This window comes from Cyrtonyx montezumae, unplaced genomic scaffold, assembly GCF_038088225.1.
Source record: "Cyrtonyx montezumae isolate F1298 unplaced genomic scaffold, pur_monq_1.0 scaffold_21, whole genome shotgun sequence".
Lineage (NCBI taxonomy): Eukaryota > Metazoa > Chordata > Aves > Galliformes > Odontophoridae > Cyrtonyx > Cyrtonyx montezumae.
In genome coordinates, this window is record NW_027071948.1 from 6,219,004 (window position 1) to 6,233,964 (window position 14,961).

Here is a 14,961-nt window from a genome sequence, read left to right on the forward strand (position 1 = left end):
AGGAGCACAGCCCGGGCATTTCGTAACAAGGAGCCTTGCATCCCTGGTGAGGGAAAGCTCTGGCAAGGAGCAGCACACGCTGAGGAGCCCACTGCTACCACCAGAACTGGGCCAGGGCACAAACACACCACGGACAGCACCTGAACTGCACCCTGGGACAGCTGTGCTGAAGCTCTGACCCACTGCATCCATCCAGCAGCGCTCCCCCCACAAATAAAGGCACAGGGCACAGCAGGCTGGGTCTCTGCATACATTCCTGTTTATTGTTAGCACACCACACACCTTTCTCCATTCTCTTGGCACTTATGTTTATGCACATTAGGAAAAAAAAAAAAAGTGCAGTTTCTGGGATGCTGCACAGATATGTGATGAGTTTTGTCATGGTGTTTTTTTTCTACCTTTATTTTCAATGTACTCACTTCCAAAACAGACAAATAAATATAAAAACAAAAAACAAAAACAAAAAAAAACATTAAATAACTGCACATGGCTTTGGGAATGTGCCAGTAGCTCCTACAACAGTTGCACTCAGGGGAGAAGGGCTGCTTTCTGTGTTGGTTTTTTTTAAGTTTTGTTTTAAAAGGACAGTATTTCTCATTTTTAATGTACTAAGGACTAAAATTCAGTGCAATAGATACAACTACAGTGCAGGTAATTAACTATACAAAAGTCATCCTAACCCTGTACAAGCTTTCCTTAGAGTTGCTATAGAGACTAAACCTTTGCATCTGTACCTTTTTGTATACATTATACACTGTGAATATACTCCAAGAATATTTACAGTACGTTCCTTGTCAATCAGAAGCACTATAACTTAACGTCTACTATTAACACCATTGAACAAAAATATATATAATATAAATATCTTCCAGTCTATACACAGAGCAGGAAATGTATGTATCCATGTGGTGGATTTCGGTGACTCTGGGGTCGGTGTTGTAGCGATGGGCAGGGTGTGCTGCAGCGTGGGACCGCCGGCCCCTCCTGTCACCGCAGGGCTCCGGGGGCAGCACTGTGCTGGGGAAGGCTGAGGCCACAGCTCTGAGCCCCCGCTCCTCTCCCCACCAGCACTCCACGCCACGGTTGATCAGTAAGGCAAATATTGCCAAGAATACACCGAGCCCCCTCCCCTCCCATCTCAGCCCGAGTGCGCAACCAGCACGAGAATGGATGAAATCCAGGCGAGGAAGCGCAGGCAGCTCTCTGCTCCGAAAGGTGAGAAGCTGCTCCAGGAGCCTGCACGAGGGGAGACGGTGCTCTGCGACCTGCTCCAGAACTGGTGACCTCCCCAGCCTGCTCCGTGGGAAGCGCTCCGCTCCGGCACCTGCAGAGCAGCAGGGCTGTGCCACACTTCTCATCCTCAGCGCTGCCCCAAGGCGCTCCCAGGGGGCAGGGATCCCCATCCACGAACCCAATGGGGGGGGGTTGAAATCATAGACTGCTTTAAAAAAGAACTTTAAAAAAAAAGAAGTTGGTTTAGACTTAGTCAAATTACATAATTTCTCTATGATTAGAATGTTAAAAAAAAAGTTTCCAGCTTTAAAAACTGCTATGTGATTTTTGCATGAAATAACCTATCTCTTCATTAAAAAGGGAGCCACCCTCCTGCTCGCAGAGGCCGGAGGATGCTGCTTGGTTGCTTTTAAAACATTAGTCATTGTTTCTGAATCTATCGGCTTTGAAATCCTGGACGTGAAACCAGCTAAAATCGTTCCTAGCAAAAATACATCAGTCAGTCTCTGATGAACCAGGCGGACAGTGGGGGGGTCTGGAGGAGGAGCATATGCAGAAGAGCCAGACCCCCCGCTCCCTCCTTCCTCGTTTCTGTACAAGTATTAAAAACACTCAGGAGAGAAGTTAGGAGGCTCGGAGGAGATGGGACGTGCCGCAGCTGGTTAGACCTGGGAGTCAGCACCCAAGCTGTGGAACTCATCCGGGGTCTTGTCGCTCTGGCTCGCACCCCCCTGACGGAAGCCCGAGGCGATCTCATCGAAGGTCCGGCCCTTTGTCTCCGGCACCTTGAAGTAGGTGAAGATGAAGAAGAGGACTAGCAGCACCGTGAAGATGATGAAGACATAGGAGCCACAGAGTTGCTGAAAAGGAGAGCACCAAGAAGCAGTGAGCTTGTGGACAGAGCCAGCAAAAGCTGGGGCTGTGCTGGGGCTGCCAGGGCACAGCCACCCACCAGTGCTGGGCATGAAGCAATGCACCACAGCCCGCACCCTCTCCACCCAAGGGACTTGTCATCTAGTTACTGTCCTGCCCATACCCACTGCTTCAAAAACAGTGCCAGCCTGCTCCAGGGCACAGCCTCCCCACACCTCATCCCTAGGGGCATTCCCCATATCAAGCTCAAAGCAAACCCAAGTCACATTATTCCCAATACAGGTTTTACAGCTCAGGAATCTTGTCTATACACATAATCCAAATGGTGCAACACAGAGCTGTCTGCACACACCCTCAGACCCCAGAGAACAGGAGATGATTACCGCAATGTACTGGAAGCCCATGCCCACAATGAAGTTTGAGGTCCAGTTAGACAGCCCAGCAACAGCAAAGGCAGCAGGACGAGGGCCTTGGCTGAACAGTTCTGCCACAATAAACCAGGGGATGGGGCCTGGACCGATCTCAAAGAAGGCCACGAACCCAAAGATGGCAACGATGCTGAGGTAGGACATCCAGGGCATTTGGTCCTAGGCCAAGGGAGAGAGAACACAGGTCAGCAAGTGCTGCTCACAGGGAAGGACAAAGTGCGTGGACAGCACAGGTGAGACTACAGACAAGCACGGTGCCATGAGGTTTCTCTAGACTGCAAACAGGGTTTCTGGTACCCCAAGAGAGATCTGCACAGAGAGGACCACACAGATCCCTGGGAGGAGGACGCCCTTCCTCATCTCCAACCCCATCTCCCCACAGCGAGGAACGGTGCGCGGGGCCTCCTCCCACCCACCCCCAGCAGCCGCCATCACTCACCAGCAGCGTCAGAGCAATGGTCATGAGCACTGCACACCCTGCCATCCCCGCCAGGCCGATGAGGTGAAGGGTCCTGCGTCCAGCTCGCTCCACCACAAAGAGCTGTCAGGTGGGAAGACATCTGTCAGCACCTCCAGCTGGGGAAAGTCCCCTCCTCCCTCCCTGCACCCACTTTCTCAGGTCACATGCATCACCCCCTCCCTGCCCCCACGAAGCCCACCAGCCTAACATGAAGCTCACAGGTTGGGTGGAGGCTGCAACTCACCGAAACAACAGTGAAAGCTGTATTCACCACCCCAGAGCCGATGGTGGCATAGACAGGCTGCTCCACACCTGACTTCTCGAAGATGCTGGTAGAGTAGTAGAAAACCTACAGACAGAAAGGATGTGCCATGAGGAAAGGAGTCATCTCAGCCTGGGGCTGGCACCAACCCACAAGCCATGTACTCTGGACCCAGCACAGCTCTTGTGGCTGGGTGAAACAAGCTGACCCACGGCAGGTCCCCAGCCCCACACTCACTGCATTGATCCCTGAGAGCTGCTGGGACAGCTGCAACACGATGGCGATGAGGATGGGCTGGCGGTACATGGGGGAGCGGAAGAGCTCCATTATAGTGACCTTCTTCTCTCTCATCATTTGCCTGCTCTCCTCCTTCATCTCCTGCAGGTCACTGCTGACATCTGTGGTGCCCCGGAGCTTCTTGAGGACTGAGGGGAGACAGAGAGACCGGGTCAGGAGTGGCCGAGGGCCCTGGGAGCAGTGGGATGGGCTCAGGGATGCGAGTCACTCACCGCTCTTAGCTTTGTTCTCCTCGTTGCGGTTGATCAGGAGGAAGCGGGGGCTCTCAGGGGCAAAGGGCAGGATGATACACTGCAGCAGGGCAGGGACGAAGATGAAGCCCAGGAGCAGTGGCCAGAGTGAGTCATTTCCCATGATCAAGTCCAAGCCAAACACCTGAGAACAAGGAGGTTTGAGACACATGGAGCCACCCCTTCTCCTTTAACCCAGCCTGCTGTAAGCCAGCTCCAGCTCTGCTTCACGGGGCACCCGTGGACGCCCAGGCCTCACAGCGTGCCTATCAGAGGAGCAGAGCACCATGCTGCACCCAAACAGCCTACAGACATTACATCCCAGTGCTGGGCATCCAGACCCTACATCTCACAGCACCCTTGTGCCTGCTGAGCCCTGCTCCACCCCTCCAGCCCTGGCTCTTCCTGAAGAGCTGTGCAGAGCCACACAGCAATGCTCCTGGGCCACCTGAGACCCAGAGCAGCGTCAACAACATGGAGCAAATCCTTGCTGACTGTCCAGAAACAGTGCTGCAGACAGAAAGAGCCCCCAGACAGCACTTACTTGTGCAATGAGAATGCCCAAGACAATGCCAAGCTGGTGGAAGGTGCCCAGCGCGCCCCGCAGCGCAGTCGGGGACACCTCGCCCACATACATGGGCACGAAGCCGGTGGTGAGGCCGGAGTACAGCCCGATGATGAAACGGCCCAGAATGAGCATCTCGAAGGACAAAGCCATCTTGGAGAAGCCCATGAGGACAGCAGCCAGGAAGGCGAGGATGTTTGACATCAGCATGGAATTGCGCCTGTGGAGGCAAAGAGGGAACACCATAAGGACTGAAGGCAGTATTGGAGGGGCTGTTTAGCCACGTGAAGCCAAACACCGACGCTGTGCATGAGGGAGGTGTCCAGAGCCATTCCCCATGCAGGAAAGCATCCAGTGCTGAAGAGTAAGCACCACACACAGATCACCATCTGTCTCCACAGCCTCCAGGGCAGCACAGGCACACGGCTGCACACCGCTGGGAAAGCAGAGGCACTCACAGGGTTCAGCAGGATAAGGCTGATGCTCCCCTGTGACAGCCAGACAGTTAAACAGATGCTGCCCTAAGAAGCACAACGCAGCGTGGTTTTGATACATGCTTATTTGAAACAGCAGCCTCTGAAAAGGCCAACAGGGAAGCTATTAAGGGACAGACTACACGCTTTTGGCTCTCATGAAGGGCTCAGCTCTGCAGCACGCCAAGCCTTGGGGAGGCTGGGAAAGAAGGCTTGCCAGCTCCCAGCACAGGCAGTAACAAACTGCAGAGGGTGGAAGAATGGTCTCACGGGCAAAGCATGAGCCCCAGAGCCAGGCCCCGTTACCAGGGGAGGTGGCATGTGCTCAGTGCTCACCGGCCAAAGCGATTGACAAAGAGCCCCACGGAAAAGGATCCGATCATGCCTCCAACTGAGAAGATGGCAACAGAGAGGGACCACAGCGTGGTGAGGGTGGCAGGGCTGATGGGCTCCTCATATCGGTACAGCCAGGTGCGGTTGTAGAAGTCTTCAATCACCTGCAAGGGGGAAGAAATGAAAGCTCAAGGTGAGGCAGTCTTATGCCGAGAGGTTCGTGCACATCTGCCTGTAGGGCTGTGCAGGGCTGGGCACGTCCCCGCTCAAAGCCTGCCCAACACACAGCATTTCCTTGAGGAAGAGCAGCCCGTGGCCAGACACGCAGCACTGCCAGCATCCCATTGCAATGGTGGCTGCAGTACAGCCCCCAGCACATCTTACCCCAAGCACCATTGGCTTGGGAAGGATGTGACAGCCCAGCATAGGTCCCCTGGGTCTGGGCTCACTGCAAGCCCATCCCATCCCCCTGGCACTGCGAGGCAGGGTTCACCAGCTGCAGGATGCAAAGCTTTGCCTGGGCTCGCTTTGAAGTGGAGCAGACACCACAGGCTCCAGCCCTGGCTGCACAGCCTGGTGTCAGCCCAGGCACAACTCCTACACCACAGCCACACACGGCTGCTCAGATGGACTACGCCGAGCCTCGCATCTTCTGCCAGCAGCCAGAATTCCCATTCCCAGTTTCGGTGGGGAGTGAGACTCCTGGCCTCATCACAGCCACTGCCATCCTAATTCCTTCCCACAGCCAGCTGCACCTCCATGCCCGGGGCAGTGACTCTGCCATGATTTAAGTGCTGCAGCCCAAAGAAGGAGGCTGGGATCACCTGGCAGCAGGGCACCTCTGCTGCTGACACTCAGGCTGGCACGGAGCTGAGCGCCTTTCCAAGCTTTCCCGAGCTATTACCCACACACCCTTCTGCTAAGGCTGGGCAAGTCCTCCTCCACTCCTGCTGCTCAAGATTTCATCTGCATCACCAGTGCCATGAATTCCTCAGCCCAGCCACCTACAGACTGCGGGCAACTCCGCATCGCCCTGCAAGCCTCAGTCACAAGGCTTGGCCCATCTCTTCCCCGTCACAAGACAATGTGTCACCAAGCAAGCTCTGGTTTGCCGGCACGTTCCCATTAAACCCAGCACTCCTTTGCTTTCCACTAGATGGGAGCCACCCAGCTGCAGTCTGGCAGCAAGCTGATAGCACAGCTCGGATCTGGGAGGAAACGCGACGGGATGCGCAGTGAAAATGCAGCCAGACTGGTTCTGGGCTCGCCCTGCTGAGGCTCAGCACTGCCAAAACACCTCTGAAGCCACCACAGGAAGGTCAGGCTCCTCCTCAGGTCACCGCAGACGGGCAGGGATGCAGCGAGCAACGGCAAGAGGCTGAGCAGGGATGTGGGAGCAGCTTGGATCCCTGTGTATTCCTAAAGAAACACAGCCAGGAGCTGCCAGAGAGCTCCAGGCAAGCCAGCAAGGGCCACAGGCAGCAACACACCTGAGCCCTGGAGAAATGAGGGCTCAGGTATGCTGACACCATCCCTGCTAACAGAGGAGCACTGCTGGCTGCAAAGAGGAAGGGCTTCATGCAGCAACAGGAGCCCTTTGACAAAGCAATGGGTCCTGGGGCTTATTCCTACCAAAGGTCACCAAAATACTTGTAGCTATGGTAGGAGTACACATCACAAACAAAGGAAGCCTGCTGCCTTACCCGCAGGGCACACAGCAGAGATGCCATCTCCCTGCCATGCATGCAGCAAGGGGCAGGCTTCACCCTTCGAGCTCTTGATTTCTGTTCTCAGATGATAAAGGAGGGCCTGAAATGCCAAGTCCTGATTATTAGACACCTGAAAATTGTGTTAGGGAGATGGCTGGTTAAAGGGAAGCTGTATTTGAAGCTCAAGCTGGGCAGAGAAGCAATAAGCCAGTCTTCTCTACCAGGAACTTAGTGGCTGCAGTTATTTAACAATTTATGTAATGAACGCACCAGCGTGATGCGGGCTAAAAATAGGGCCTGCAATGGGACCTGGGATGCAGCTCCACACAAAGCGTGATCAGGTCACGGTGGATCTTCTCCAGGACATGCACAAGTGGAATTATCACCAGCTGTCCCGATTCATTGCTTTACAGCCTCGCATGGAGGACAAATGGGACTGGGAGAGGCTGCACCGGATTCCTCCCTGCCTTCCCCAGAAGCCTGCAGCTCACTTCCTAAGAAGCAGAGAGGAATCCCAATAGGCAGCGATACCCCAGAGCTGGCCAAGCCCTTCTTCCTCTGGGCTGTGGTTTCGCTCCTCCCAGCACTGTGAAGGCTCAAGGGGTCAAACAAACAGCACTCCAAATCCCTCCTCCCGGCCCCTTTTCCTGTGCAGAAGGGACCAATGGGGAACCCTACAGCGAGCCAACTGCTGGGAGGGGATGAAAAACTCTTCTGAGCTTAACAGGAGAGGAACGAGGGGGGTGTTACAATCTGCAGGGGCTGTCTGTGCCCCCCTGCCTTCCTCCTGCTTCGTCTCAGCTGAGTGTTTTCCACCAGCCCCCACCACTTTCACTCCGTCCCCTCCTTGCATTGCCTTTACCACCTCCCTACAAGGAACAAGCAGCTGTTTCAGCAGCACGGGCTATATTGGGAGGACCACAAAACCAGCGTTCAGCCCAAGCAGCAAGAATGGATGCTTTCTTGGCTGTTATTTGGTGAGGCAGCTGGACACAGGGAGCATGCAAACCTTGCCGTGTGTGCATTGCAGAAGCCAAGAGATTGATGCACCTTTTCTGCAAAGGGCACCCCAGTCTGCTTCCCCAGCTCTTCTGCCCCCAGAGCACAGCCCATCCCCCACGAAACTGAAGCAGCACACACTGCAAGGCCTGCATGAAGTAGAGACCCAGCACCGAGGGCACAGCACAGCTGGGCACCAACCCCCAGGCTCTGCAAGAGGGGGAAACGCCTGTAGGAAGGCCTTACCTATCTCTTGTCAAACATCCATCTGTCTGCCTCCCCCGTTCTGCAACCTGGTACTGCCCCAAGGGATGACCCCACAGGATGATTGGGATGTGCTCCCACCCCCTCAGCAGGAGCTCAGCAGAACAGGCTGCAGGACAGTCCTCGCAGACATCAGGAAGACAGAGACTTGAGCAAGTGGCACCAACACAGGCAGGTAGGGCACTGATGCAATGCAGTAATTACAGCACGTCTGCTCCCCGAGGTCCCTGAGCACTCAGCACTGCATCAGAAGCCTCTCTGCACGGGGCTTTGGGGATGGGGAAATTAGAGCAGACAGCATCCAGGGCTCCTCAGCTCACCGCCCTGCTCCTCCTGCTGCTCACACTGCACTCCTCAACCTCTGCCCTGCAGAGCCCACCCAACACAAAACCCACCAACCAGCACAAGTGGGTCCCGCTGGTGCCCAGGCACGATGGCAAGCCCACTCACCTCCACTGAGAGGACCCTGCTTTCCACTCACTCCGTTTGGCAAGTTTTTTTGCGTGGGATCTTTCCCCCTTAACACATTTTTCAGAGCTCAAGGTGACACGCCGCTGTTTGTGAAGACCTCGCAGCCCATCCACCAATCCCACCAGTAATAGGATTAATACTCTCATGGCACAAATTCTGCCTCAGAGTTTTAATTATTTGGAATTCTGCACAGGAGGTTTGGATGTTTTAGCTCTCCCCGCAGCCCAGGAACAGCCAGTTCCTTCAAGCTGAGCAGCAGCTGCAGCCCAGTTTGTCTTTCAACACCTTGCCCTGGCAACCGAGCTTTGCCCAGGGCATGTTACAAGCACAATAGAGAATTTCTGAGCTAACACTTCCAGAGCCATAAAACTTCAAAAGGCTGCGGAGTTCAGGGGAACCCAAGTTTCTCAGGGCCCCCAGGTCCCCACCAGATGCCTGGTCACAGGAGGGTCCTGGCCCCTGCTAGTTGTGGTATAGGAAGGAGCAAAACCCTACTGCTGTTCATCACCATTTGTACACAGCTTTCCTCATCTATCCCAACACACACACACTCCTCCTGGGGACATTTGGCCTCTGCTGGCTGCATAGGGTGCCCCCATATCTGTTTCCCCAGGCATCATGATGCTCTCACCCCTTAAGACCCTAATGAGTTGGTAATGTACACCGCCCTTCGGGGATCCTTGTAGGATCTCACCTTGCCCCATTGGGGACCACCACCTCCACCTCACAGAGCCCAGCAGCTGGGCAAGGGGCTGAGGTCCTGGCAGCAGGATAGAGCACAGAACACCACAGCCCAGCAGTCACCCAGGCCAGGTGAGTTATTGCTCCCACACCCAGATCAAGGCCGGCCCTGCCTTCCCCCTCCCTGCCCGCCACCACCCAGCGCCTGCTGAGTCAAGGATGAGCTAGCTCTTGGGCATCCCCCCACTGTGGCAAGAGGGCACAGGCAGAGGAAGCGCCGGGTGCCTGCCCTCCTGCAGCCCTAACCTGGAGCCAGTGGGGCAGGAGGACTGGGGGGAGGGGGGCGGTGAAGGTTTGGCAGGCACAGGAAGCCCAAAGCACCTCGCTTTCTTTTGGAAGAGGTTGGGCAGCTCCAGCAACCCCAACGTGGTGGTATCCCGCAGCCTTTGCCAGGGCAGTAATTATCAGCCCCTCCCTGCGCGGGCAGCCCACTGGGGCTGTTATCTCCATCTGTGGGGCTGTGTGGGTGAGCACTCCCAGGCCGGCTTGTCCCAAACTCCTCCATCGCTCACCCAGCAAAGCCACAGCAGAGAAAGTGCTGCAGTTCACATGGTGTGCCTCACATGTCCGGGCTCCGGCTCTCAGTCACCAGAGCTCCCCAGCCGCCCAGCAGGGAGCCACTGCCCGAGATCCTAATTAACTTCAAAATCTTTGCTAAGGCCAAGGTTAAAAGTTACACCCATCCAACTCCAGAGCCTCACAAACACAGGCACGCGGTACCCAGAAACAGCCAGCAAAGCGCTAAGCAAAAAGGAAACTAATCATCCCGGGAACACAGGAGCTAAATAGCTCCTTAACAAATCCCATTAGGGCGGTAAGCTGCCTAGCAGGATGTACTATTTCAGCCGGGCTCAGGGCGGATGCGCGAGGCGGGACGGGGGTGTGTTTGTTTTCACGGCTCTCACCTTCTGCGGGGCATTGATGACACCGGTGTTGTATCCGAACTGCAGCGAGCCCAGCACCGCTCCTCCCACGGCCAGCATCAGGCGAGCTGTCATCTGCGGGGAGAAGGAGCACAGGGTTTGGTTCGGTGCACCCCGCAGCCCCCGCCGAGATGAAGGGGAACCCCCCCCCACACGCTTTCATGGTTTTCTGACACGCACGTGGGCTGAACAACAAACAGAGCGATGCCGTTTGGGGACTCCAAGGATCGATTGGTTTATCCGTGGTTGCCTTCAGATTCGGGCTGGAAGCACAGCCCCGGGGTGACCACAAGCACCACATCCACGTGCTGAGGGGCAGAGATAACCGCGGGCCATCCCCATCTCTGCACTGCCTCCACTCCTGGGACACAGCAGCAGCTCGCAGCTTCCACCTCTCTCCCAAGCACCTGGACCACTCTGCAAAGCTCTGCTCGCCTACACCTTTGGATCTGGGGCAAAAAGAGCTCCCCACGAACTGATGGATGGCAGCAGAGCCACACAAACTCAGGGCCAGCCCTGCAGCTCCATCCTGTCAGCAGCATGGGGATGCCCTGCTGCTAACAAAGCGTTGTGTCAGAGCCCAGCTCTTCCTTGCCCAGTGTATCCAACGCCTCAGTGCCCCTGGCTGTTTGGCAAGCCCTCGCCCACCTTCCCTTTCTCCTGCTTAAGCTACAGCAACAATCAGATGCTTGTTTTGGAGCAAGGTCAGGGCAGGCCAGTGCTGGGACACCTCCATCAATGGCCCAATTATCCCAGGCAGGAGATTTTCCCGCTGCTCAGCCCAGCCTCGGTGCCTCGAGAAATGGGATTGAAGTTCCCAGGGTGGGTTAAGCAGCTTAGGGACATTCACGTGAACCTAAAGCCCCTTCTCCATGGCTCGGGGCACCTCCCAGGAGCACCCAGCCCCAGGACCCACAGAAGATTTCCTTCTCCTTCCCGACGGCCACTACCCATCCCCAGGTTATCAGTGAGCAGTGTGTGGGAGCCAGCTGCTTCCTGCATCTCCTTTGCTGTCCTGGCACAACCCTGGTGGCTCAGCTCACACCATGCCCTGAGCAACCACTTCCCCTGCTCCCATCCCCGCAGCCCTCAGCCCGCTCCCTGCCTGCTGGCTTTCCCCTCCGTTCTCACACAGAGGGTCTGGCTGTGGGTTAAGGAACTGCTCTGCCCAGTGGGAACAGCCCTACCCTGGGAGCACTGGGATACCGCTCTCAGCCACAGGGTTTGGGTGCTGCTGGACGCAGCCAGGGCTCGGGCTCAGCCATTCCTGGGGGTCCCCTCCAACACACAATGTTCTGCAGTTCTGTGGTTTCTGAGTGCACCCAAGGCAAGCTACCAAAACACAGCTGACCCAGCATTGGCCATCCAGCACCAGGCACTCCCACCTGCAACCCAGCACGCAGACCCCCCCCAAACCTCTCAGCTGCAGGTTACAGGCTGCATGTCGCTCCCTGGACCCCCACCCCAGGTCCTGCTGTGTACCCACACCCCCCAGCACTCATCTGGGAGAAGGAGAGCTGCAGCCTTGCACGCTTCCAACACAGAGCAACACCCAATGTGGCAGGACCCACCTAAGCACGGGAGCACACAGACACCAAGGATGCGTGCTGCGAAACGAAGCATTCAGCAGCAGCTTGCTGGCTGTCCTGCCAACCTGCCATAACAAGGAGTTAGGGACTTCAGGGGGAAGAGCAGCAACGGGACCCCGGGCTGCCTCAGGAAATAAAGCCAGCACGCTGTTAATTAAGTTGACTAATTAGCATTGGCCTGAACGCAACAATTGCGCTTCCCAGGGAATCGCGGAGCTTTGGGCTCTCGGCTCGGTTGACAAATCTGAGCCACAGCAGAAGGAGCTGAGCACCACCACCAGTTAAAGGGCAGAGCACGGTGCCACCACCACTCCCAGCACCAACTGCAGCTTCGCCCCGTGCAACCGCAGCACGCGGATGCCAGAAGCACACCGTGCTCCAATCAACACCTAAAAAAAGCAAACAGTGCTCGGTGCTTTGTTTCCCTCCCTCCCAAGGGCGGCGATTTCAGCCCCGTTTGACACAGTGAAGCGCTCTCCCGGAGCAGGACCGAGCCGGTGAGCACCGGTTTGCACGTCCAGCAACGCGTGCCGTCGGTCCCACGTATGTCACACCACGAGCAGGAAGAGCCGGTGAGTCACACACTGCAGGGCCGGCTTCGGGAAGGGAGAGGAGCGGGATGTGTTGCCGGCCGGCTGCCACCGAACTTTGCTCCGGGAAGATGCTGGCGATGCTGGCTGTCCCCAGAGGGCTCCTCCGGGGGGGGGAGGGGGGCTGGGGCATGCTGCAGGAAGCTGCGCTGCTCAGAGCACCGCGTTTGCATGGGGTGTAAGAGGAAGAAGTGGGGCACGCAGCCTCAGTGCATTCAAGGAGCAGAAGCCTCCAGCTTGCACTAGGCAGGGGGGAGAACGTCCACCAGAAACCCACGCGGTGCAACCCTAATTTACTGCCCTACAGGGAAGGGTGAGCGGCTCTGACAGAAACCATAGGATTTGGGCTCAGGAGGAGCCCCGTGCAGGCTCTGTTGGACGCGGTCCCAGGGCAGTGCTGTGAGTCAGCGGCCATGCGGGGTGCCTGCAAGGAGCCTGGCCATGAAAGGAGAGGCTCAACACGGGGGAAGAAAAAGAAAAAAAAAAAAGCCAGTTTCTAGTGGCCGCCTGGCGTGGGAAACTCTCTTATCAAGCTGCGCAGGGAGCACTGCTTTCTTAACCCTCATCGGGGCCAAGCTCCTGTGCCCGTGCCCCCTCTGGGGCAGATTGAAGCCAGGGAGCAACAGCTGTGTGCCCTGCCCCAGCCCAGCACCCAACGCCGGGGAGCAGCTGGGAGCACCACGGGATGAAGAAGTGAACCATCCTCCAGAAAACTTAATAAAAACAAAAGCAAAATAAAGAAGTCCCAAGGGAGGAAGGGCACAAAGCTCTCCCGTCGGGATTCCCCACAGGAGCACCTCGGCCTTCAGGAGCCCCACTCGGCACAGTCCCACAAATCCCTCCTGGTGCAGTAAATCCCCCCCCTGCCCCCTGCAGCCACCAGCAAGGTCACAGAGCTGCGGGGCGATGGAAGCACAGCAGCGGGCAGCAGAAAATAACTCTGCCCGGCAACTTCGCAGCCCACCCAGCACCGCACAGCACCCACCGTGCCCGGATCCTATCTGGGGCCGGTGTGCAGTGGTTGGGATGTGGCACGGGGACACTGCCACGGCAACGCGGGGACCGCAGCCCCCCCGCGGCACCACGGATGCGCTCGGGGGCTCCTGCTGCTGGAAGGCCTGCGCGATGGGAAGGAAAATGGGTCAACGCCGTCGCTCTCTGTTATATTTTCTTTCAGTAAGGTCAGCCGGGGACATGGATGGGATGTCTTGGCGCTTCCCAACCGCGGGATCGCCGCCCGAACAGCCCCAGAGAGTTTTGTTACGCACGAAGAAGATCGGCACTACGGGGACGTAGGGGTCCCCCCCCCCCGCCACGCACAGCACAGCCCGGGACCACGGGGCAATGGGGTTCAGAGCGCGGCGAACCCAAAGAGCCCAATCCGGGTCGGAGCTGAGCAAACAGAGCTCGGGAAACCAGACCCCCCCGCCCTCCCCCAGCGCAGGGTGCGTGACGGCGGACCCCACAAGAGGATCCATAGGGGATCCGCCGTTCAGTGACGCGGGACGGATTCAGACGGCGCCGCCGTCCGCTCTCCTCCTCTCCTAAAAAAGTTGCGTCAGTTTCACATCCGTCCTCCCCCACCGGAGCGCTCCGCGTTACCCGGCACCGAACCGAGGGGGGGGAAGGGGTGGGGAGGGGGAAGCAGGCAGCGATCGCTCCGCGCTGCGAACCCCGAAGTATTTCTGCACCCCCAGCATTTCCAAGTCCCTATATTTCCAACCCTTTTTAAGCACAACTCCGGCGGCTCTGCCCTCCCCACCTCCCCCAGCCCCGCGGCGCGCCGGGGTTTTTCCACGCTCCCTCATCCCGCGCTCCCCCCGCACCACGTTGCATAACTCCCTCCCTTCCCCCGCCGCGCCGGGACGAACCCGCCCGCTCCCCCCCTCCCGCAGCCGCATCCCCGCAGCCGGCCCCGCACACCTTGCTGCCGCTCTCCATGGCGCTCCGGGGGCGGCGGATCGGCGCGGGGCAGCACAGCGATGTTGCGCGGCCGCCGCGGGGGCATTGGAGCGGCTTAAGAGCGGCAGCGCGCGGTACCGCGAGGGGCGGTGCCCATTGGTGGAGAGGGGGAGGGGGCGTGGCCGAGGGGGGGAGAGGCCGCGGTCGGGGCGTGGCCTGAGGGGGGGCCCGGCGGGGGTGTGAGGGGGGCGGGAGCGCGCGGTGGGGGGGGTGGGGGGGGTGCGCGCAAGTGCGTGCACGAGAGCACGTGTAAACGCGTACGGCAGCGCGCGTGCACACGTGCATCCGAGTGGCTGAGAGCGCGCGTGCGCGCTCCCGCCCCCCCCCCTCCTCCTTTTCCCCCCAGTGTGCGCGCACACCGCCGTGTGCCGGTGCGCCGCGGGACGGGGCCGGGAGGGGCGCGGGGCGATGTGCGGCCGTGCACGTCCGCCGGCTCCGCCCCTCCTCCATCCTCGGGGCCGCGCCGGGGCCGGGGGCTTTGTGTGCCCGGGGCTCGGCCCCCCCCTCCCCCCCTCAGGTCTCAGAAAGGCCAAAAAGCGATGCTTTTCCCCCACACAGC

General features: G+C 57.9%; 1 protein-coding gene across 1 annotated transcript; it reads right to left on the reverse strand.

Moving 5' to 3' along the window:
* Nucleotides 1-1,162: 1,162 nt before the first annotated feature.
* Nucleotides 1,163-14,443, reverse strand: SLC2A1 (solute carrier family 2 member 1). Its single transcript, XM_065738210.1, has 10 exons — nt 14,364-14,443; nt 10,244-10,336; nt 5,158-5,318; nt 4,328-4,568; nt 3,766-3,928; nt 3,494-3,681; nt 3,239-3,343; nt 2,974-3,075; nt 2,490-2,693; nt 1,163-2,093 (listed from the first exon to the last, which is right to left on the reverse strand). The coding sequence occupies exons 1-10, from the start codon at nt 14,379-14,381 to the stop codon at nt 1,896-1,898; spliced, it is 1,473 nt and encodes a 490-aa protein (XP_065594282.1). The 5' UTR covers nt 14,382-14,443; the 3' UTR covers nt 1,163-1,895.
* Nucleotides 14,444-14,961: the final 518 nt, after the last annotated feature.

Excerpts from the sequence above, each read along its gene's own strand:
- SLC2A1 (XM_065738210.1), bottom strand. Across the intron at positions 3,929-4,327 it reads TGGGCATTCTCATTGCACAA|GTGTTTGGCTTGGACTTGAT; the intron begins GTAAGTGCTGTC and ends CCTTGTTCTCAG. Across the intron at positions 2,094-2,489 it reads TGGGCTTCCAGTACATTGCG|CAACTCTGTGGCTCCTATGT; the intron begins GTAATCATCTCC and ends TCTCCTTTTCAG.